The sequence below is a fragment of the Alosa sapidissima genome, chromosome 11, assembly GCF_018492685.1.
Source record: "Alosa sapidissima isolate fAloSap1 chromosome 11, fAloSap1.pri, whole genome shotgun sequence".
Lineage (NCBI taxonomy): Eukaryota > Metazoa > Chordata > Actinopteri > Clupeiformes > Clupeidae > Alosa > Alosa sapidissima.
Window position 1 is genome coordinate 12,333,090 of NC_055967.1, and position 23,977 is coordinate 12,357,066.

The 23,977-nt window shown below is 42.2% G+C and overlaps 2 protein-coding genes across 3 annotated transcripts in view; one reads left to right on the forward strand and one right to left on the reverse strand.

Moving 5' to 3' along the window:
- The window catches only part of lmod2a (leiomodin 2 (cardiac) a), a 29,414-nt gene that overhangs the window by 4,309 nt on the left and 1,128 nt on the right, over positions 1 to 23,977 (forward strand). The gene's annotated exons all lie outside the window — the stretch shown is intronic.
- Positions 1,627 to 20,334, reverse strand: wasla (WASP like actin nucleation promoting factor a). Of its 2 annotated transcripts, XM_042109228.1 has the most exons (12): positions 20,203 to 20,322; positions 19,633 to 20,110; positions 14,058 to 14,192; positions 12,340 to 12,426; positions 12,034 to 12,130; positions 11,026 to 11,049; positions 7,555 to 7,735; positions 6,997 to 7,039; positions 5,067 to 5,220; positions 3,475 to 4,010; positions 3,158 to 3,266; positions 1,627 to 2,674 (listed from the first exon to the last, which is right to left on the reverse strand). In XM_042109228.1, the coding sequence occupies exons 2-12, from the start codon at positions 19,735 to 19,737 to the stop codon at positions 2,613 to 2,615; spliced, it is 1,533 nt and encodes a 510-aa protein (XP_041965162.1). In that variant the 5' UTR covers positions 19,738 to 20,110; positions 20,203 to 20,322; the 3' UTR covers positions 1,627 to 2,612. The 2 variants fall into 2 exon arrangements, with proteins under 2 accessions (XP_041965162.1, XP_041965163.1); XM_042109229.1 differs by lacking the exon at positions 11,026 to 11,049 and having other exon boundaries at positions 20,203 to 20,334.

The window sequence follows — 23,977 nt, forward strand, 5'->3', positions numbered from 1 at the left end:
GGACACATATCATCAAAACTTTACAATATCTGTTCTAGGCTATTGCTTTAGTCAGTTTTGGGCAATTCCACGCAAAACTGTCACGTCCATAACGCCAACTAAATACCATTGCATTGTGTTGGCGTTATGGATATGACAGTTTTGCACAGAATTGCCCTATTGCTTTTCATTAATTCTTGAAAGAAGAGACAAAAACCATATGCGATGACAAATTATACTTTATGTATACATTTAACATATATTAATCTAGAGATACAACCTGCTGCTTGCTCAAATGAGATATTTTTCACGAATGCGGCACTTTTTAATAGCTTTTAATTAACATTAACATTTTGACTTATGAACGATTGAACCCTTCTCTGTGATGCACTAGTTGTAGTGGAAAGTATTAGATGTCACACATTTGAAATGATGACAAATTAAATTGAGGTGAATAATTGTGTTAACTGCCTTCTATTTAACCCTTTGTAACATTTACATAATTAATATATGTTAATTATTAAACTTGATAGCAGTTGTAACAGCTTTACATGTTTTGTCCCATTTCTCAGGAATGAGAGTTTTACCTGTGCAAAATAGTGCAGACACCCAGTCTCAATTTCACAGTCATCAGTCACCATGGCAGTGGAGTTAAGCAGAACTATCTGTATTTGACAGTCTGCCTGGCCCTGAAAATACGTCCTACTTATTGCTTCTAAAAATAGTCAGACATTTGCACTGCTGTCACGATAAGACTAATGGGGCTGAGGTGCCTTGGCAGAGAAATGGAGTCGGCTACTCATCAACCAAACTAATGACTCAAACTAGACTTCTGCTTCACAATCACTGGTAGTGTCCCACCACCATAATACTTATACGCAACTGTACTATACTACAATACGCAACCCATATTCTGTTCAATCCTGCTTTTTCCCAGGGGCAAGCCTTTAACTTATTTTCAGTGGTTCAGACAACACTTGACTGCACCAGTATGTATCGGATACTGATCAGTTATGATTTAGATTGGTATGGTAACATAGTCCAAGGGGTGAGAGGTGTGCTATTAGATGTAATTAGATTTGACAGAATGGTAGCACCACATAGGTTGTATGTGCTCTCTCTGCTTCCATGTTTTATCTCTCAAACACCTCTATCTCTAGTCTGGTTTGACTGCCTGGAAAACACTTGGCCAGCCAATGCACCTCAGGTTAGAAATAATCAAGACATTTTTTTTTATTTCCCTCTCCTAATTCAAACAGACTGAATCAGCTGGAAACCCTCAGACAATTAAATTCCATTCTTCAGGGTCAGCTCCTTAAAGAGCATGAGGAACGTAATACCAGAGAGGGTTAAAGCTGAGCTTTAATCAAGGATCTTTGGTAATACCGTGGGTTTTGGTGTTTTTCAGTGTAAAATAAACTAAAGTGTTTAAACAGAACCCTATCTCAATGATGTCTCAACTCTCAACCACAGCTTGTAAGGATGTGACAAAAAAATTGAAAAGGCTATTTGTTAGTATTAAAATGTACTATGTACCTAATGTATCTAATTTCCCTAGGGTCCTTTCCTTATTTTTGAGTATGTCTGTACTTTCAACGATGACCAATGACCTTTACCCTCCACCCTAAAAATAAAACAGAAAAAGTGTGCTGTAAATAATATTTATTTATGTATACAATTTAGTATTTTCAGCATCAGTTACTACACACGTCATGGATTTCTGTCACTTTCACTTGCCTGTGCCAGTCAGTTAAGCAAAGACCCCTTAAACGATTAGTCTACGAGAGTAGTGTCAACTGCTTTTGTGCGGCAGCAAATTCTCATGGAGGCTGATGCTGTAAAGGTGGAGGGCTGATCTGATCCTCCCAAAATAAGAACTCTGGGTGATATTTTGTCTTCTCCCAGTTAATATGAGAGAGAAGACAGAACCTCAGACCCATACCTAAAGCTATTTATCAGAAGTCTCTTCACCGAGTCTTCATGTTTGATGTGCATTTTAAACAAAAGTCACAGTGACATATCACTATCCTCTATTAACCCAGTTGAGTGAACATAACCTTGTGGGAATTTCCTCCTCTCATTCGTGCAAATAAAACAAAACAAAACAAAAAATAAAATAGAAAATATAACAGCCTTGAATACAATAGCCTTGTGTAGGTTTTTACATGAATAACTACAGTGGCTACATATGTCGAGTAAGAGTGTTTTTGTTTTTCACAGAAATGTACAGTGCTACACTAAGACTTGGAAAAGGGTACAGAAAAGCTGGATATGAAAATAGTGTTATCTTCAGTATTATTCAAACAATTTTCAACATAAAAGGACCTAGTCCATCTCCCTTTCCCATTAGTGAAGGAACCAAAATAAAGACAAAACATTCAAAAAGACAAACTATGATAGAAACCAACCTTGTACACAACTGTTTGTAATCTAGAAGATCACTTTCCAGAGGATACATAACAATGTTTTAAAGATTAAGTGAGGTATTGCACAGATTAATAAAAACCGAAAAGGCAACAAAATATACAGCAAAATGACAGACCATTTACACAGTTTGAATATAATTTTGGATTTGGAAGCATGAGAAATTTAGTGTCAGCTATTGTTTAGGGCAAGACGAATGACAAAGGAAACTAGTCATCCCATTCATCGTCATCTTCAAAGTCTTCATCGTCGTCATCATCCTCATCTTCATCTGGAAATAAGAAGATTGCACATTCAAAAATACTGTAAATGTTACATGGACCATGCCATTTAAAGTCCACACCTACAGTTTCAGATCATATGTGGTTTACTGCTGACCCTCAACTCAAGGTGGGTCTACCAGAAAGACAAATTCCCTCTGCACACAATAGGATAGCGCTACAACTCATGAGTCTCATGCGTTTTCCCACCAGCGGAGCTAGTTGGCTAGTTCAAACTTTTGCCAACTTAAAAAAGTAGCAGGGAATTCACGCCGAACCGTTGCAACTCTGCCATCAATCATTATGTTAAGCCTGCCTACCGACTCTATACATGATGTGATTGGCCTTATCGAAGTTTAATTTTTCCAGCTCGCAAGCCAACGGAGAGTAGACTACCCTGTGCAGCAAATTACATTGGCTGCCGCTAGGGTGCGTCTAGATTTCTAGGCTAAAACATTCCAGCATTACAGTAAGCATGTGAGGACAGCGCTCACCTGAGGAGCGAATGGCTTTGCTCCTTATCTTCATCACCTCCATCAGAGCTCCTACAATACCTTCAGAAGGAGCCGGGGTAGGAGGGCCTGACTCCGGGCCGTCAGACACCTGAGTACAAACACACAGACACATATCAAAGCCTGCAGAGATGAACCATAACAATATATCTACTGAAGTGCGACAACGTCAATGTTCCTCTTGTATTATACATTATGCATGAGTCTGGTTTTATTTGACTTTTATTATACATTGGGCATGAGAGTGATATGCTGTATGTGAGCAATAAAGAAAGGAGACATGGCTTGGGAGCCCTTACGGTTTTGAGCTGGATGCCCTGTCGGATCTGATCCAGTAATGCGTCTCGGCCGGTGTTGGAGACCGGCCTGCTGTTATTCTGCTCCACCTTCTTCAGCAGCATACCCTCACGAATCTGATTCAGCAAGGCCGATTTGCCGTTTGGGGCCAAGGGCTCTCCGGCATCTATGTCTGCCTCAGGCGGAGGTGGGGGTGGAGGCGGCGGCGGTGGGGGTGGAGGTGGAGCTCCCGCTCCTGCGTGGGACACTGGGGCCGGGGGTGGAGGTGGTGGTGCAGCCTGAGGGGCACAGGAGGCGTGTGAGGGTGCCGGGGGTGGTGGAGGAGGGTGTCCTCTGAAGGGAGGAGGGGGAGGCGGAGCGCCCATGCCCACTCTGCTGGGGGGTGGAGGGGGAGGTGCTGCAGTCGGGGCTCTGGAGGGAGGTGGAGGAGGTGGAGCTCCACGGCCACGGGCGGGGGGAGGGGGTGGGGGTGGCGGAGTTGAGATGTGGGGTGGGGGAGGTGGAGGGGGCCCTCCACGAGATGGAGGAGGTGGTGGAGCTAGAAGAGAGAAAGAAATATTTTTTTGATGAAAAATATATAATATAATATAATAATATATAAGTCTGATGTTGAGGTGGAGTAACTAACTTACAAGGTGAGCACAAAACCACCAGTAGGGGGCTCTTTATTAGAACCACTGTAGGCGTTTTTCGACCGACAGAGAAGCCGTTCTTGAACCGGTTCCGTTCAGAATTCTTTGAACCATGGTGCTATCTAGTGAACCAGCCCACATTTCCACCAGTTTACAACCAAACCATGGATGTGTCATCAACAAAAGTTAATGAGATGCATAAACGGGAGAATGGTATGAACAGTTGCCCCGTAAAACAGGCAGAAATTACGTTCCGTTCCGAACCGTGTTTTGTTTGGTTAAAATGCTCCGACTGGTTCAAATGTTGGTTCGTGAACGGGAACGGAATCGGTTGTCTGTCGGTGGAAAATGCCTACATGTATGTAACACCTCTGAATGGGTCACCTCATACTAAAATATTCTAGGGTTACAACATATTCTAGAGTTACAACAACTAATTAATCAGTTATTAGCTCCTTAAAGTTGAAAATAATGGACAGATTCATCATTTATGAATAACCATAAGTTGTAGCCCTCAAACAACCAACCAATAGAAATTGTTGGTTGAAGGCTGTAGCTATTTTTGATCACATACATATCTTAGTCTATGAATTGCATAGACTGTATTAACACAGACTGAGAGCTTCACTTATGTCATTTAGTAATGTTCAATGATTCACCTCAGGCATCTAGGCCTCAATAGATCCTTACCACTACACTACTGCAGCATGTGCTCTCTCTGTCTCGCAATTCAATTCAATTCAATTGAAAAGATGCTTTATTGGCATGATATAGTCTCTATATATGATATAGTCTCTCTCTCTTATACACTACCCCAGCACTCTCTCTCTCGCTTTCTCTCTCACCACCACACAACTCCAGCCTGTTCTCTCTCCCTCTCTCCCTCCCTCCCTCCCTCCCCCTCTCTCTCTCTCTCTCTCTCTCTCCCTCTCTCTCGCTCTAATCCGTTCTCTCTCTCTTACCTTGCCTCCTCAACTCATTCTTCACAGCCTCTACTCCTCCCTTCTTCTCAATGAAGTCATAGATGACCTTGGACGTCTCCTTGTCCTTGAGCTGGGCTTCCGAGATGCCACACATATCAAACAGGTTCTTCAGCTCAGGGTCCAGGTTATTCAGCTGGAATAAGAAGAAGGCGAGAGAATGTGTGTGAGTAGAAGTGTGTTGGTGGACATCGCATCACCAGCGTTACCTCTGTGGAATACAATGACACATTAGGGGCCCCTACAGGTTTACACACTTATAGAGCTGGGGGAGGTGCTGTAATCTTCCCATTGTGAAAAACACAATTTCCAAGATTAAAGTCATACATTTCCAAGAAAAAAAAAAACCTTGACCTTGGACCTCCCCCAGCTCCTAATCATTTTTGATCTATAATGGCCCCAATATGCTGTAGCCGAGCCTCTCTAGTCTCCAAATCCACATAACTTACGTTCAATATCATCACAAAATGTCACAATAATGGTAGCCAACGGGTACAGCAGCTCTGCACTGAGTCACCCTCCCTCCCGACACCTTAAGAGACGTGACAGACAATAGCAACCATGGGTGATAGCCTGCTTGCTAACACGCCTGTCACCCAATACGAGGTGCTGCAAGTTTTGTGGGTTCGAACTGAATGAACCGTTGTCAACACAACACAGGTTACAATAGCACATGATAAATTATGCTATTTTACAAAATAGAAACAATGTGAAGTGCACTCTGATCTCAGTCAGTAATTATAAACAGCCTATTTTCATAGACAGTCTTCTTACTGTCAATTATAACTGCAGTTCATGACAATTACCAGTTTATTAAGAACCATGGACGTGGAGGAGGTGATGCTCTAGAAAACAGTTAAATAAATCAGTTCATTTTGAACTGTCCAACTGACCTCACAATGGAAGAGAGCTTAAAGGAGTCTTTAGCTTTGTCTTCTGTGGCAATGCAGCACTCAACAAACTAACTTGTGAGAACTGATCAGTTGTACTCATCTACATGGGTTGGGGTATGGAATTCTGTAGGTTATGGTTATCTGTATGTTTTGTATAAAAAATGTACAGACATATGAAAACAAATTTGCAACAATGAAGAAATAACTATCCGACCATCCATCTAACAACAAAAAAATCTACTTCCTTTTTTCATCCACTTCTGCCACCCTATGGAGAGATGATGTAACTGACCCAAACAGTGTCAGTTTTGGACCCTCTGACAGGCACTCGCCCACTGTGTTGAGCAACTCCAAACGTGTACATATTTGACATTCATTGCCTCCCTGCCCCATGACTATGGCATTGACATGGTTACAGTGTGTGGGTTTTAGAGCGGCCTATGCCACATTTCCCCCTATTATATTCAACACTCTCAGCCAGAGGTTTCAAAACAGTCAGCTGTGTCTGCTGTTCCACGTCAGGTGGGCTGTGGAAAACTGCAAAAAAAAATTGGACAAACCTAATGCTTTTAAAAAGTGGACTTTTTTATAACACAACCAAATAACGGTAATAACTGAGCCTAAGTTTCAGTTCAAGTTATGTTTGAAAGCACCGTTTTAAGCATCCCCTAAGTCCCACCCAGAGTTTAATCATTGGGATGAGGGGAAGTATCTATAGTTACATAATTTCATGTTTGCCTAGGTTTGTTTTCCTGTCTGAGTGTGTGCGCTGCGAGTGACAGACACAAGGCTTGCATCTCTGTGGGAAGCAGAAGGCATGACAGCATCAGATATGTGATTAGCGTCTGTGAGGAACATAAGGGCTTTGTGCCATTGCATCATGCCACAAGCACATGGGCCAGCTTTGTGCTTCCCAGTGCTACACTGCATAGGGAAGAGTGTCTGTGTGTGTTGTGTGGTGTGTGTGTGTGTGTGTGTGTGTGTGTGTGTGCAGGACAAGCCATTATTGTGGTACTCACATCAAAGCCTGTGTTTGGGTCCCAGCCCACGTGGCCAATGTGCCTAGAACAGAACATAAGGCAGTCCTGGGTGAACACACACACAGTAGAGACAGAAAACAAACAGAAACACTTGCTCACGCATGCTCACACACACACACACACACACACACACACGATGTCACTGGGAAACAATGGAATTGAGCTTCCCCTTCCCCAGCGCCACCACCACAGTGACATACTGAGAGAGTTGGAAATGGAACACACGAGGAGCAAATGGCACAAAACAGGAGAACTCTGCTGACTCCACTCCACTCCACTCCAGACAATTAGCTCCTGCACAATGGGAGGAGCCAACATGAAGCTGAGGAACCTTTGGGATATCATCTAAAACAAGTGTCCCAACATCCTTAACAAACTAACTACACTGACTGTGGGATATCACCCATACAGGAATAATAAAAAAAACTAGCACAGATTACAGCCTCTAATCTCCTTTCTATGAACCTGACATTAACTTTTTAACATGAACAGGTAATTGGGGAGTCGGAGCCAGGCAGAAGAGACTGCAGTACTCACTGGAAGTTGCTGGGGGTGCCGATGTCAGCCTTGGTCAGTTTCTTCCGCTTGCCTTTGACTTTCTTCTCCTTCTTGCCCAGGCTGCTGTGCATCATGTTGTTCATGTGGGAGTTGTTGTGGAAGCGCATATTGTTGATCTCCGGGTTCTTAATGTCAACAGTCGCCATGGGTAATGCCAGCCCTGGGAGAGAGGGGGAGGGGGTGTCAGAGTGTCGGACGCCAGTCTCTCGGGATGTCAGACCTGTCCAGGACTTGAATGAGCAGCTTGAAGCTACAGCGAGCTGGGCAAGGGCGTTCCGTAGGACCGTGCGGACGCCATGGGCCGCGGAACAATACAGCTCTGTTCTCACACGTGGAAAGGCTGCGGGGGACTTGCAAAGTTGGGAGTGGGAGTTTACAAGCCAGCAATCACGCACGGTCAAGCAGCTGGAACGCTTAGAGCTCCTGCCAGCAAACAACGGACTCTCCACCATAATACAGACAAGAGACATGGATACATGTACACTCATTATACAAATACTGAAATATGTGTCCTTCCTGGTCATTGTATTATACATGGCATTCTCTAAAGCTACAGCACAACACACCACTCAGTACAAATAGGGAGAGTAAACTTTAAAAATTTGTTTGTTTTTTTCCCAAAGAGTCATACAGGATGAAAACATTCTCTTACACAACTGGGTGCTGGTCAAGGTGTCATACTCCTCATGCACACTCACAAGAACACAGCACAGCATCTCACACAGGTAGCATGGGGGGTTACAACTATTCTAAAAGGCAACCAAGCCAACTCTGTTATCGTTAAAAAGCAACAAGACAATGAAATGTTGCTCAATACTCATGTGTATTGTCTGCACTCTGATGCCTGATTTCAGGCGCTTTAGTTGTTTTAAACTTCAAACGTATTGCGGTTGAATCCCTACTCTTTCCCTAATGAGACGATAGCACTTAACTAAAGCCACACAGCAGAAATCCATTCACAGCACCACCATCAAGATCTACACAGCACTTTCCAACCCAATAGTCACACATGTTCGGACTGTTTACCTGAGCTCTGGGCACACCCCCTACCTTGGGCTACCCCCATGGCCAAGGTGACCGTATCCTGCCCAACACCCTGGTCCTGCCGCTTCCCTCTCCGAGGGAGCACTGCATCCGTCTCCGACACAACCCTTCCAGATCTCCTTGAGGCGGTGGACAGACGTGCGGCCGGGAGGGAGCGGGCAGCAAAGAGCTGGTCCCCTGACAGCACCAGGCACTGGAGGGGCACTAGGCAGCTAGGCAAGCCCTCCACAAAGCCCTGCGGCGGTGGAGAGCGGAGGCTGCTGCAGAACATCATGGCCCCTGCAGGGCATCGCTGTCCCACCACACACGTCCTGCGCTAGTCTGCTATTCCTTTCAGTGCTCTGCCCAGACGGACCGCTTTAGAAGCCACATTGAAGGACCAAGTAGCACCACTCCCCAGAAAACATGCATAGCCCAAACACTCTTCTTTTCATCTAGATGAGCCTCCTTCAGCTATGACCGCATCGGTAATCCCAATAAATTACACATGCGCTGGAATATTATATAATCTCTAAAACCACCATTAATCCGGTATAATCCCCCAACATTTGCTCTGACTAACCAATCATGATCCGTCTGGAACAGACTACGTAACTTCAAATAAATGACAATTTGTTCTTTGCCTCCTGGTGACACTCCTTAGGAGCCCTCAGATAAGAGACACAAGCAGATAAGCCCAGGTGCTTCTTTCATTACTACAGAAAGTGAAGTAGACAGGATTAAAGGGGGAACAGCAATGATGAACTGAAAGTCTGCAGCACGGCATTGCATGATGTTCTTTGTTGTTTTTGCAGGCTTTACCGCAATAACATGTTGCTAGGACATGCTGGGCAAGAATGTATGGTTTTACCAGTCAAGACATTCTAAAAGTATAAAATAGCGCTGCATAGAAACCATACAGCAGCCTTCACATTACACAGCACAACTTTGAACATAATGCCAACCTCAAGAAACAAAAGACAGCAGTGCTTTTTCAGAATACCACAGACCTATGTGCTATGCTGGCAATAACAAATGATCCAAAACTATGGTAACAATATAAAGGCAAGCCAGGTCAAGACAGAAAAAAGACGTCTGGATAACTACAATACAAGTACCAAATCAACTCTACATACTGCTTGTTCTGATGCTTGCTCTGACTTCTGACCCCACATGGAAGACAATAATAGTTTTAATGACAGTTGATATGTAAATCACAAATCATTAGCCTTTCTTTCCTTTATGGTCAACACTCTGCATTAACTCAAAGTAAACAGCTTGAATAATTTCAAAATAGAGAGAAAATAACTAACTGCACTAACTGACTAGGACACTTGAGGAAACAGCTTAACAAGCGTTATGGGAGCAAAATACACTGTAATGAGGCTGGAATGTCAATACGGTCCCATCAGAGGAGGGGACAGAGAAGAGCCCTTCAAAGCATGAGGCAAAAACACTAGACCCTGGTAGTTAGCAGCCAGAAATCCTAACCTGGCCAGGACTAGACCAAACCGAGAAAATGGCAATGGGCGTTACGGGTCACAAACGTCCAAGCTGTTTTTGAAGTTAGTTAATACGGAGCAAGATGTCATGAGGGCTTAAAGGGGGGCACAGGCAGCACACATCAACACAGCCACACACACTGTGAATGATCTGTTAATTATCTACAAATCAGAGTGCAAGTCACAGAAGAAAAAAACATCCAAGATAGAACCTGCGTCTGTGACACTATCCATATGCAATGTGAAGTATGTTCCTGTGGGCCATTTCGGTTTATGACTTCCCAACCTGTCATTCAAAAACCAAAATTGTTACATTAACTCCACCAAAAAAAACTGTTATGAATCTGTAATAGGCTGATGAAACGCTGCCCGTTAATAAAGACAAATAGCAGAGACTGAAGCTCCATGGCTAAGCACTGTGTGTGATGCTCCCCCAGAGCTGCACTGCCAGACTGGCAAGACTGTGGAACTGCCAGAGAGCAGCTGTCTGCTGTAGAGCTCTCCTGGCCGCAGTGACCTCCGTTTTCTCTGACCGAACCATTGGGATCAGGGCAGGGACGGACGCTGCTGCTCGCATCTGGGTCAAGCACAGCTGGGTGTGTGTCAGTGCAGTGGACTGCCGCTACATGTGTGTTTGAGTGGCAGTGTGGAAATATGTGTGTGTGTGTGTGTGTGTGTGTGTGTGTGTGTATGTGCATGAGTGTGTTTGACTGGCTGTGTGCGCCACTGAGTATCAGGGGATGTTGGCATATATGTGTAGAGGTGCATCTACACTTCCAAATGCATGTGCAGATGACCTCCTTTCCAGACTAATCGGCTAAATCTACTGCTGTTTCCTATTATGGAGCAGCAATCAGTAACTCAATTAAGGAACTCAAATGAGAAAAATCAGGAAAAATTTCAAGTTCAATTTCAAGTCACATACCATTGGGTCCATCACGTCTTTTTTCTGAAAAACAAAAGATGGACATTGTTAAGAATTTGGAAGCCCAATCAAACACATTGGAAGGTGTTAGCAACAGAGGGGAAAAGTGGCAGTTATGGGGTGCTTAATCAACAAGCTAAGCGCTAGAGGACAGGTGCGTTATGTTAGTATCATGAGTCCAGTGGAAAGAGTGGAAAAGTGGGATAGATTTCCAAGCCACCCAACGTGGGAGCCCATGCTATCTTTGTCTAAGGAAGACAGGCTGGGAAGTGAGCATGCCACATGCATGCATGTTTAAAGTCTACAGGACACTCAATCTAATGGTTCTTCTGAATAAACTATTAACTATAAACTATAAAACCGCCACATGGAAAGTCACATGAGTAGACTATTTAGTGCTGGGAGCTACAAAACCAGAGTGATTTTCCAACTACAAAGCCCAGCAGGCAACTAGGAAGAACTAGACCAGGATGAGAGAGCTACTGAAGTCAAGTAAAGGAATAGACTTTGTGGAAGAAAGACAATTAAGAGCTTTGCTACTAAATACTCAACAACCTAGTAAAGAGGAAAAGGCAGATTGGAGGATTTTACAAAAGCAACACAAAGGCCAATCCACACGATAACGAAAATACTGACATTTCAGCAGAATCCAGGGGTTAACAGAAATAAGTCTGCATGTTACCGAGGCCAAGTTGGAAAACAGATTTTCCCAAAATCAATCCGGGGGGACCATGCACATTATCAGTCAGTCAGTTTTCAGTAATTTAGGTGAAATAATTTGACATTTACTGAATACAAATACAGATCATTCACTCTGCTATGGATAGAGAGCTCCGTCCATGCATGTTCAGAGCTAAAGTCAGTGTCTTATAATATTCTGCCAGGCTGAGATGAATAAATGGATGACCAGTGAGGTCCATCAGGATTGATCCTTCTCTCTGTTAGTCAGACACAAAAACTTCATCTCCTAAGCAGAGCTGAGCAGATCTTGCAGCTGTCGAGAGTTACCTGTTCTCCGGGATCGTCGATTGAATAGGTCATTAAGTGCTGCTCTGAAGCGCTTGGCTTCTTCTTCACTCGCAAAATTCAGGCCAACCTGGCAGGTCTGGGGGCATTTAAGCAGATTATTGAGTCAAATAACTTTGGACACACATAGGTTGACTTTGCAATCCATATACAAATATGTTGCTGAGATAATGGTTTACTCATGCAACATGTTAAAATATGCTAGCACAATCAGAAAACATACTGGTATATATTAGCATATATATTAGCTTCAAGAATGTATCAGGCCAAGAAAAAAGAGAGACTTACATCTCCTGGAAATGTAATGAAGTATGCCCGGGAATTAATAGTTGCAAAGTTATTATAGAGCTCCTGTTCAAACATTATTTTCCCCTCCTAAAACAAAACAAAACAAAACAAAAAAAACACAGCATTTACTTGTACACAAATGCAATAACACATTGCCACACACACATAAAATAAAATCCAGCTGGACAGCGTTAGAAGTCTCATATATTTAATGTAAAGCCTGCCTCTTCCAATAAAATAGCTCTTAGTATTCTTCTACAGCATCTCATAAAGTTGGAGAATACAACACAGAGAATATGAGAGCATTCCTCTTTGCAGAAAATCTCTGGAGTGTCCAGATTCTTACGTCTTGTGCACGGTCCTCTAAAGTTCAGATGAGGGAACTGAGAGAATCATGTACCTTGTTTAGTAAACCTTCATTACCATTTTGGTTCATTGAATTTTTTTTTTAAATGCCCATGTATTTCATGCAGTTCATGATATCATGGACCCTGGAAGAGGTTCCCAGGGCCTTTGGATTAAAAACAGTTCCAGAACATCACAATTCATCCAGCATAATTACACTAAAAGGGGCTCTTTTCAGTATAGTCATTGATTGTTGGTGATTGTTGGTAAAAAGCTCAATTTTCTTAGATCATAAAACACAATTCCAGGCCAAGTCTCAGTAGCATGAAGCAGCTCCAGCTATTTACATTTGTAGTTAAAACGACAAGAAAGGCTTTTCTTGGCATGCCCTTTAAATACTCTATTAGCATGGAGGTCTTTTGTTTAGACTTGGTGTCCTCAAGATGATACAATAATCCTTAGGAAATGTTTTGCCTCTCTTACCATGCTCCTCATTGTGTGTAAGGGCAAAATAGATATGGGTCATTTTCCAGGCAAGTTTGTAAGAGTTCCATTTGATTGGAATGTCTAAATTATTGTGCTCTAAACAATGTTACGCGGTATCTAAGCTAAAATAATTTTCATACACACATACAGTACAGCAAACATCACCTCATCATCCGCTAGCTGCCTGTGCCCTGAATACACTATAAAAAAAAAACAAGGTCTCTGTGGACAGCCCAGGCTCCAAAAACGGCAAGAAAAACAACCTGGTCCAGCCTGGACCATAAAAACATAACAAACTGTTCCAGCCAATCACCGACAATATGCGCGTTTAGGAGAGTTTCAATTACACGAGAGGGAGGGGGAAGGAGTAGCAAGCTAGCTCTCTGTTTTGTTTGAACATAAACAGAAGTGACCTTACCCATTGCTTGAAGCACCTTTAATTTTAAATATGGCCATTTTCAGGCAAGTACCTGTTTTTATACCCATTTCCTGACTTAGCAAGGTCAATACACTTCCCCCTTATTTGAATTGTCTTCTCTTATTGTTCCCATGTTTCTACTCCCTTTTTCCTCATCGTTACCAGGGGTGCCAATACAAGTGGAGGACACTGTAGCACCTTTAAGGCCCGATCCATGCTCCCATTTGAACCAATGTTTGTGTTGAGTGTGGTTATAAAACACCATTAGCAGGCTTGCAAATGCATAATCCAGGGTTCCTATGCAGGCCTGTTAACACAAGTTGCATGGCTCATCAAGTCTAACTGACTACTGCAAATGATTATGCAATAGCTCTTTGAATGACTTAGTGTCATTTGTATTATTTAGCAAATGTTGCAAATATAGGATTTGCCCACCATTAGTACTAGAGGAGCTGTGATGTGGTCTTACCCTGATGTCATAAACACGGATGTAGTAAGACCTCTGCGGGTTGTCTTTGACCAAACAAGCCACACCGCAGCATCTTTTCATCCAGGTCTGGCTTCGGTCTGCCCCATAAACCTGGACAACTGCTGAGCAGAGGCTCTGTAAGAGTGAGAAAAACCAGCTATGCTTAAACACACACAATTGCATTCTAAAAATTCTTCCTAAAACGTAACACATAAAAGCCCTACAAGTAGGCCTACAACCATTTCTCATGTCTGTGCATTTAATCTATCTATGTCTTAAATGACACTTTTATCATTGTGCAAGGACCACAAATGCATACAATGAATACAATGAATCATCATATACTTCCTTATATCATGTAGCCTAGTATTCAGTTACAACAATTCAACAATTAGTGTAGACGTTGACAAAACAAGACACACAAGACAAAACACACAGTCCCTCTTCGGGGTAGTGCGGTACCTTGAGGCCTATTCAATATTGTTTTCTTACAGGCCAGGTTCCCATTGTAAACTTATAAGAAAAATGGCCAGATGTTCAAAACCTTATTATATTACCAATATTTCCACAGACAAACACATACACATTCTAATAAAACAAGTTTGACAAACAATCTCAAAATCATTACTAGAAGCACAAAACAAAAATAAATAGGCTATAACAGAGTGAGAGGGCAAGAAATAACTTCAGAGTTCAGAGCACTATACTGATCTACGAAACAGCTTGGCAAACTATTACTGCAAACGCTGGAAGAAGGAGATCAAACAACAGCCATAAAAAGTAATTCAACCCATCCTTGTGGTTGATGCGTCACAATAACTTGTTTCAGTGACCCTGTGAGGTAGCTCCCGAGTCTCTGTAGAAAACCTGCTTCCTGGTGTGTGTGAGAACTGCACAGTAAGCACTGGTGAGATGCATTAGAAGCGACTGATTTCAAGCTGCTTTCACAAGCAGGCTGCGGCGATCATGAAACAGATGTGAAGCAGCAGTGGACCCCCCCAGAGTTGGCCACGAGGAGAGGGCCCTCCACAAACAGTTCCACTGCCATTCACACCCACACACTTACTTGAGCTGGTCTCAGATCATACTACATCACAAGAGGCCGTGGATAATTTTAGGTATATTTTCGACAAAAGTCTATTTGTTGGGTATTTGTACCTATAAAGACATCATTCAGAGAGAATGTTGAATGTGTGAGAGGGCAGTGACTTTAACCATGAATGTGAAGTAGAAAAATTATTAACAGATTTGTATCTTATCTGAGCCAACACACGCTGGCTACACTGAGCTATTTCACTTTTTCAGCCCTCCATGGCTTTTTGCTCACTCTTTAACTTAACCACACTCCCCTCTTTCCTGCATGACAGGAACCCTCAGGAAACAGGTTATGCTGACTAGAATGTACCACAGATGTGTGTCAGGATCACAGGTTTAGACAGAGATGCCAAAATATGGAAATAGCTTACATCAGCATCAGCATTATGCTCTGTGGCAGATCTAGGTTCTAGCCTGTGGAACTCCAACTAAGGAACATCAACCACTTCAAACTGAGAACCACAAGAATAATGAGAAATATTGCTTTCATTATTCCTTTTTTAAATATATCATTAGGGGATGTCCCTGTCCCAAGCATGTTTATGTTTGACAAAAAAAAATGTATTGCACCTTTAAAGATGCAGTCCTTCATTCTAATGAAACACATCTTCTGCTGGATTCAGCTAAATCCTCTAGCTGGCTGTCCCATATGTTCACCCCACATAAACGTTATTCCTGAGAAGTCCTGAGGGGTATTCCAGAAAGGAGGTTTAACAAACACTGAGAAAACTTAACCTCTGGGTTGTCTGAACCTGTGGCGACTACCGCCGAGCTGTCGGTTCCAAAACACCGGTTACCAGTTAGTTCAATCAACCCTGTGTTAGATAACCTAGAGATGTGCGCGTTTACGGCGAACTTATAAAGGCATCATCTATTGAGAGTCGAAACCATGAGTGAAACAAAGAGCACCGTATTTTTCAGAGGCGAAGTAGTCGAGGCTTACGAGGAGGAGAGAACTGTAATAACAAAAAAAAGAGCAATACTTACATGTAAGCGCCTGCTTCCGAGACCTTGCTTGGCAGAGAATAGCCTAACTGACCGTGTAAATGCGTACTTTTAGGATAGCCTATTTAATGTCAAAATCACAATTAAATAATTCACTGGACATCACGTATTGTATTGACTGCTTTGAATGATGCTTTCTTAAACTAGCCTACCTTGTCACAGATTGAGTGGGCCATAGAATTCTTTGAGAATCCCAAATGTAATGTTCTATTTTAACGCGGGTTCTGCAGCTGTGGGCCAAGTTAAACTTTTGCGCTCCATCATCAGAAGGGTGAATGTCGAAAGGCATGGGTAGCCTATTGGACACATTTCGGTGCACATTTGGAAAATTTAATAAGTGATGCTGACCTGCCAGTTGGTGAAACTACACATTAATGATCCTCGTGGGTTTGTGTCCAGGAAAACGAATGAAGTTGCGCAGGAACTTTAGCGCAAGGCAAACTTTACGCACCGACCGACAGCTTGCCGATATGCTCTGCGTCTCCAACACTACAAAAACTCCCAGTCGGAGAGCGTGTGTAGCCTATTAAAAAAATATTTTATCCCAAATGCCATCAGCATTCTTAACCAAACTTAGTGACAACATGCATACCCGGCTGAGCTGTAGAGCTATATTTAAACTTATTTATTAATTTTCTATAGGCTATGTTTCCCCTTTTTTGTACTGTACTTGTTTTAATTATATCTTCAATGTGTCTGAGATGTTGTTTGTCCATCTGTCTGGTGAGCCAAACACAAATGTCCACTATGGTGTAGGCTAGCTAGCCTACATTAAAGATTTATTTTATTATATTCTAATCCACCATGTGTAATGTAGGGATGGAGAATGCTTTTCAAGTAGCCTATATTTAGGATTCAGCTGAAAAACTCTAGCGCTCTTTAAAAACTCGTTTGGAAAAGAATGGATAGGCTATCATGTGATGTTGTGGTCTTATCGCCCTCTCACGGTGAATTGCACAGATGAATATTACATGATTTTGTGCTTCTTTGTCAATCGGACCTTCGTCAAAATGAAACATGAAAATGAAAGTGTAAAAATAGCGGCCTAATTGAACATGCACTGAAATAACCGAACATAATTGAACATAACCTGAACAAAACCTACCCCCTACCAGATTAAGTTCAGAGCCTATGTTACCATAGTTACTTACATAGCCTGATCATTTTTGAGCTTTCTGGAACTGAAATCCCAGGTTTACCGTTTACTCTGGGTTTACATACCCAGTTCAGTTCAGAGCCTATGTTACCATAGTTACTTACATAGCCTGATCATATTTTAGCGTTCTGGAACTGAAATCCCAGGTTTACCGTTAACTCTGTGTTAACATACCCAGTTAAGCCAGTAAACCTGCTTTCTGGAATACCCCTCTGGCTCTGTGTGAATCAATGGGGCTCAGACTGAGTCAACAGAAATGCTGTTCCATCTGATCAGGGTGAGTTTGTGCTCCAGCCTTGCTTCAGGAGCATGGAGAGGAAGACATGGCATTGACCCATGAGCTCAAATATCAACAACCTTTTGCTAGAGGACAAGGAAACCACCTTTAAATGACAGAGGACAAGGACACCACCTTTAAATGACAGAGGACACCACCTTTAAAGAAGGACAAGGACACCACCTTTAAATGACAGAAGGTGATTCAATGATGTATAACAGAAAAGCTTGGGATTGCAGAATTTTCTGAAAGCTCTACTTTCTGAAGTTTTTTTTGCTGCCTTGTCCTTTATCTGGCTCCAACATCAACAAGTTAGCCTGTTCAAGTACCAGGAGCCTGTCAAAACAATGTCTTGGGTTTTAAATGATGACCATGCATGTATTCTATCTAGTAGTCTATACTCAGGATCATTCTCGTGTATAAGCACTTCCTCTGAAGGGCTTTTTACACATCTGCATCCTGACACTGTTCTGGACAGTTCTATGGCCAGTGCTTGATGTTTCTGGGGAGAGGAGCAGAGTGCTGAATTAAGCACATGACTGCTGAAAGCCAAGTCGCAGTGTCTCATATGTGGTCACCAGTCATTCCTCAATCAAAGCAGCACTTTCATTCGTAATTCATTTGGCTGAAACAGGAAGAACAGAGCAGCCCTCAACCCGCCCGGCAGAACAACAACGGACATAGCTGCAGTCCAGGAGGGCAGGCCATCAGTGTATGAAGCCTTGTGACAAACTGGCCAGTCTGAAACCAGCACAGCACAAAGGGACTGCTGACGCTTCCCCACCTCTCTTTGGGCACAGGAGGAAACATCACCCCTTCCTTCTCCTAACCCTCCCTTCTAAGCATGACATAGCCTTGGGATTATGTAATTTCTTGATCAGTGATTATAAAGACTGTGGGTTCAAACCACAGCTGCTGTCTAAGCTCTTTCCAAATGGACTATCAACATAAGAGACATGTGCATGTAGCCAGGTGCATCTTGAAGATTCTGATGCCTCTTGTCCTGAGAAATGTCCAGATATGTTTATGTTTAGTGTGTAGTATTGTGCTAGGTGTGTATAGTCAGTTGCCTGTTACCATAATACAACAAAAGAGGAAACGCTTGCTTCCGTAATTGCTCCTTTTCCACAATTTATGATTACCGGTCAGTGAAAATGAGGAAGTTCTTCACAATCACAACACCTCTGCTATTTAACAGCAGGAAGAATGGTACCTCAAATCTCTGCACGGACCACCATGCTGAAAAAGCCCACACTGATCTTGCACCAAACCACATCCTCAAGAAGCTGAAACACTCTTCCAGTGGAAGAGTCCTTACTGAAGTAGGCTACAGAGAATATGTGGGCCATGGTTGTATTGTGCAAGAGCAATAATGCACATTTCATTCATGCTTTAATGGCGTAGGCCTGCCAAAAGAGCCCGTGGGCCTCTTCTGTGCATTGTGCTGCCCAAAGATCAACATTGCATCATTTTTGCATCTACAGTCTCTCCAGATTAGTTGGCCAAAAAGTAGAGTGATTCATCAGTTTATGGTGAAACAATTTCACCACAGGTAATCAATCATATTCATAACTCACTTTACACTTACAACTGCCTGAAAATAATTTATGGATGCACAGACTTCTACGAGGCCATGACGTTAGGTCACTGAAGTTTATACACACGTGACAGTGAATAAAGTATACAAGTAGTCAGAACATGCCAACATTGCAACACTGATGCAAATTAAACTGCCTGTTTCAGCCCTCCCAAACATCAATAAAATACATAAACTGTTTTCCCATAATATCCATCTCAAGACTGTGGTTCAGTAATCATTCCATCAGGCTGCAAGAGAAGTTAGCTATAGCTTGCTCGGCTGTCAAAATCAAAATTCCGAGACAGACTTGCGTACCTGTCACAGAAGCATTAAAACTTGTGGGATATCATAACTGCCACACTAAGTGGGCTATACCCCACCAGAAATTATATAATAGCTTACAGTGGACAAACATCTCAATATTGCGTTTAATGCATAAAGTAACGTTAAAGTGTAAACTTACGATGCATTTCCTGCCTAGGTGGTTGAAGAGACATTCGTTCTCTTGTGGTGTGAGTAGCAGGGAGCCAATATTCCCAACCCGCCGCTGGGGCGGATGGTTACTCATGGTGGTAATGTTAAATTAATCAAAAACCCACCTCTGTCTCTAAAAATAATTGTTATATAAAATACAAGAAGTGACGGGTCATCGTGGCCTGTAGCAGGATCATTTCGATACACTGCTCTGGCAACAGAAATATGGCAAATTTGTTTTTCTATTCTGAAATGTTCTCGCACTAGACTGACCTAATCGCTACATTCGCATTAATGTGGACATGACAATATTGTGAAGACAATAACGTTATTTAGCTAAACTTTCATTCCTGAAGTGCAACTGCAACAACGATTCCTCAATCCAACATGGCAGCAGGCAGAATGAACTACTTTGGAATTCTTGCGTGGGGGGACGATGCAATTTGTCCATATTATGGTGATGATCCCTGCGAGAAAAATATAATGAAATAATAATTAAAAAAAACAATTCCTTTTAAATATTATTAAGGTCAGTCGAAAGCATAAAAAAACGTTCTACCAGTTTACAGGTTATATTACGGAGATATGAAGTCCACCATTTCCATGATGGTATTATCCTGTTTTCCTGTGGATTGTGCAGTATGCGGATGGGTGCGCACAGAGCAGGGAGGGGACTGCAGTGAGTAGGTGGAGCATATGTAGCTACACCATTACCTACCTTTTAATAGCCTACGACTCATGTGATTGCACACATGTCAAACTGTTGATCAATTATAGGTTATTGTTTCTCCCAAGCAGTCGTTTATCATAGCGTACCCTATCACTGCCTAATGATTCTGGAGTTTTAGAGGGGAGGCATGCCCATTGGGCCATGGCCTTTTTGACATCTGCGCTTAAACTGTGTTGCAGTAGCCTAGAAATCTAGACGCGCCCCTAGCGGCAGCTGCCAGGGCTAGTCTAGCAACTCTCCGTTGGCTTGTGAGCTCCAGAAATCGAAACTCAATCAGGCCAATGAAATCGTGTATAGAGTCGTTAGGTGGGCTTAACATAATGATTGATGGCAGAGTTGCAACGGTTTGGCTGGAATTCCCTGCTACTTGAAAACAAATAAGATGGATGTTGCTGTTGGTGAACAGTGTGACACGAGTTAAGCTTTTATTAAGTTGGCAAACGTTTGAACTATCCAACTAGCTCCGCTGGTGGGAAACGCATGGGACTCATAGCACTGCCGCTGTCCTATTGCTTGCAGAGGGAATTTGAAAGACAACCGATTATCCCGCCCCTCGGACTGAGCACTGCAAACGGTGAGTGCCCAGACCCTACATTTTAATGTGGGTCTGGCTCGTCAGGCTAGTGTTGCAGGCGCATGCAAACTACGCAAGCTTGTTTAACCAATATTTCAGTCTTACTGTAGGCTATAGACATAGTCAAAAGAAACAAGTCAGCTAAGTCAGCCTTATCTCGCCTTTCTTTATAGCTGGAGGTTTGTGGTGGTTATGATGGTGATGAATGAATCTGGGATTGATTAGACACCTATGTCTCAGAACCTGCTTACAAACTTCTATGAGCTAATTGGGGTCAAAATGTCCCCCAGCACACAACTCATCAACTGGTTTTCTGCAGCCCACTAGGTTAGTTAGTTTCTGGCTTTATTTTTACACTGTGTCTGGGTTGAAAGTTATCTTTGGCCAGATGCACAGATGACTTTGACTTTGACTTTGAGAATGTTTCGGTTTCATTTTGAATTGTATAATGTTTTTCTTTGATAGGCTATTTGGTAATTGTTAACAAAATTACAAGATCACCTGGTAAGTGACCAGGGTATGACCTTACCAGGATAAAAGGTCTCAACAACATTTAGTACTGTCCAATGGTATACAGTATGGTAGCCTAATGACATTCTATGGTGCCCTCACTATATTTGGTATGAACAAATAACAGTGCTTTAGTTTAACATTATGGGAAAATATGAGCTTTGAAAAACCTGGAGAAGAGAGCAGAGTCCCAGTCCTGCTGCTCTGTGTTTTACTCCCTGTGTTTTCTCTTATGTAAGCAGCACGAGAATAGAGCTCAGCTCTAGCGTGATGGGCTAGTGAGAGGGCAGAAAAGAGAACAGAAGTGGACAGACTGTGTCCTAATGTCAGGTGAGAGGGCAGGAAAGAGAACAGAAGGACAGACTGTGTCCTAATGTCAGGTGAGAGGGCAGGAAAGAGAACAGAAGTGGACACACTGTGTCCTTATGTCAGGTGAGAGGACAGGAAAGAGAACAAAAGTGGACAGACTGTGTCCTAATGTCAGGTGCTGCTACTTAGCATCAGTATTGCTGCAACAAGTGTGGGTGTAGTGCAGCACAACATTATTATTAATATGTTAAAACATTTGATGTTTTCTCAAGAAAATGTTCTTGCTCAAGCTTCAGTACGTTCTCTTTACAACTACACAGGCACATCAGTCATTAATTTTTAATCAGTAAGCATCTTTTTCTATCTCATCAGCTGCAGAAATTAGGCAGAGGCTATGAGTGTTAGCTCTTTTGTTTTTGTTCATTCATTATGCTTGGATAACAGGCAGACAGTTATGCAACAGACTCAGTGACAAAAATGCATTGTTAGTCTGAAGTAGAGCCATCAGTAGGGAGATCAGAACAGTTCTCGTAATACAATTGCACAAACTCCAAATGGCCACAGGAGGGCACAATCTGTCAGTGTTTGTGTAGGCCTATTTAAGAGTGTGCTTCAGGTGTATTTATATGTTATATTGACTTGAATCAGTTGATCGTTCCAAGGTAATAATAATAGTTTTGATAACTAGATTATAATTTTACTGCTGTGTACCTTCTATATATCTACCTCCTCTCCCCCCTTAAAGGAACACTCCAACGTTTTGAGATATCATTTATGCCATCTACCCCAAAGTTAGATAAGAGGATATACTGTATACATACCCTTCTCTTCTGTGTGTGCAATAACCCAATCGGACATCGTTAACCTGTTTTAGCAAAATTCACTTAAAGGGGAACAGAACAGTTAGCCTACAGCTCCCTGGAAGTATGTATCCTATAATTTAGCAAATAAACTAATTTCCCAAAAAGTTGGTGTGTCGGTTGGTCTGTTAGTTCCTTTAAAGCTCTTTCAGATAAGCATTTTGCATTGCACTGAAAGCTCTGGGTTCAGTGTAAAATGGTTGCCACAGCATGCCACAGTCAAAGTTCAACAGTTCAACTGAACAAAGATCAATGGTGCTTTGCTCGATCCAGTGACAACCTGTTGCTCGATGCAAGCTAATGGGTTTCAGAGTGCAGCACATTGGATCTGAAGGCCTCAGTAACCTTCACCTTCACCCACTTATCACTCCTTGACGTTCATCCCTTTCACCACTAGATGGCAGCACGCATAACAGGTCTGAAAAGGTCTGAACAGAACACCTCTTTTCAGTAATTGTCTTGAGGTTACAGCATTGGAATAGTCTAAAATTATGACAACTTATTGTCTAATTAAAGTGACATTTATTGAGGAGCTCAAAGCATTACAGAACTCTGCTGCAGAAGATTTGGGGATTATAAGAATAAATACAGAAATAATAGTTGTAAACAATTACTACTAGAATTTTATCTAGAGATATTCTTTACCAGAACAACTTATCACAAACTGTTTTATACTGTTTTATAGTCAGCCGTTTATTACTATTATTATTATTATTATTATTATTATTATTTTGCTAAATCCAAAAAAGAGGAATAAACACTCTCTGTCCCTTTTCAGGGTTTGAAAAAAATATCTTGTTTAGTATAGGTCACATTTGGTAGGTCACATTTCCAAAAGGGATGGGTATTGGAAGCCCCTCATAATCCAAATTAATTATAAAACACAGAACACAACCACACAGTGCTTGTCCATGTGGCTAGATGCCATGATGTGTGTTCTTATGGCTGTATGTCAAAATGTGTTTGAGAATGGTATAATATCTCAGAAATATTCACCACAAAATGGGCAAAAAGCTGAATAATATAATTTTACCAGCTGTTTTCTTTGCATGTTTTGTTTAAATTGACCCTGAGGTCCTTGGGCCCTTATTGTTTCATAATTTGCCTGTGAAACATTTAATCTCAATAAGATGGTACTTGGTTAAATAAAACCAACTGTACAAGACAAAAATGATGATGGTCTTTCCCAATCGGGGAGTTTTTTTCACCACTGCCTCAGGGGTTCTTCCAAGGTGATTTCCAGTTAAAACCAGTAAGCTAGTGTTATAACATGTCTGTAAAAGTGCCAGCCACATATGCATAGTGAAGCAGCCTATGGTGCCACCCACAACTTATGGCCACTGATGGAGTA

Excerpts from the sequence above, each read along its gene's own strand:
- wasla (XM_042109228.1), bottom strand. The coding sequence starts at position 19,737 with ATGAGTAACCATCCGCCCCAGCGGCGGGTTGGGAATATTGGCTCCCTG. Across the intron at positions 7,040-7,554 it reads GGCACCCCCAGCAACTTCCA|GCACATTGGCCACGTGGGCT; the intron begins GTGAGTACTGCA and ends GTTCTGTTCTAG. Across the intron at positions 2,675-3,157 it reads CAAAGCCATTCGCTCCTCAG|ATGAAGATGAGGATGATGAC; the intron begins GTGAGCGCTGTC and ends TCTTATTTCCAG.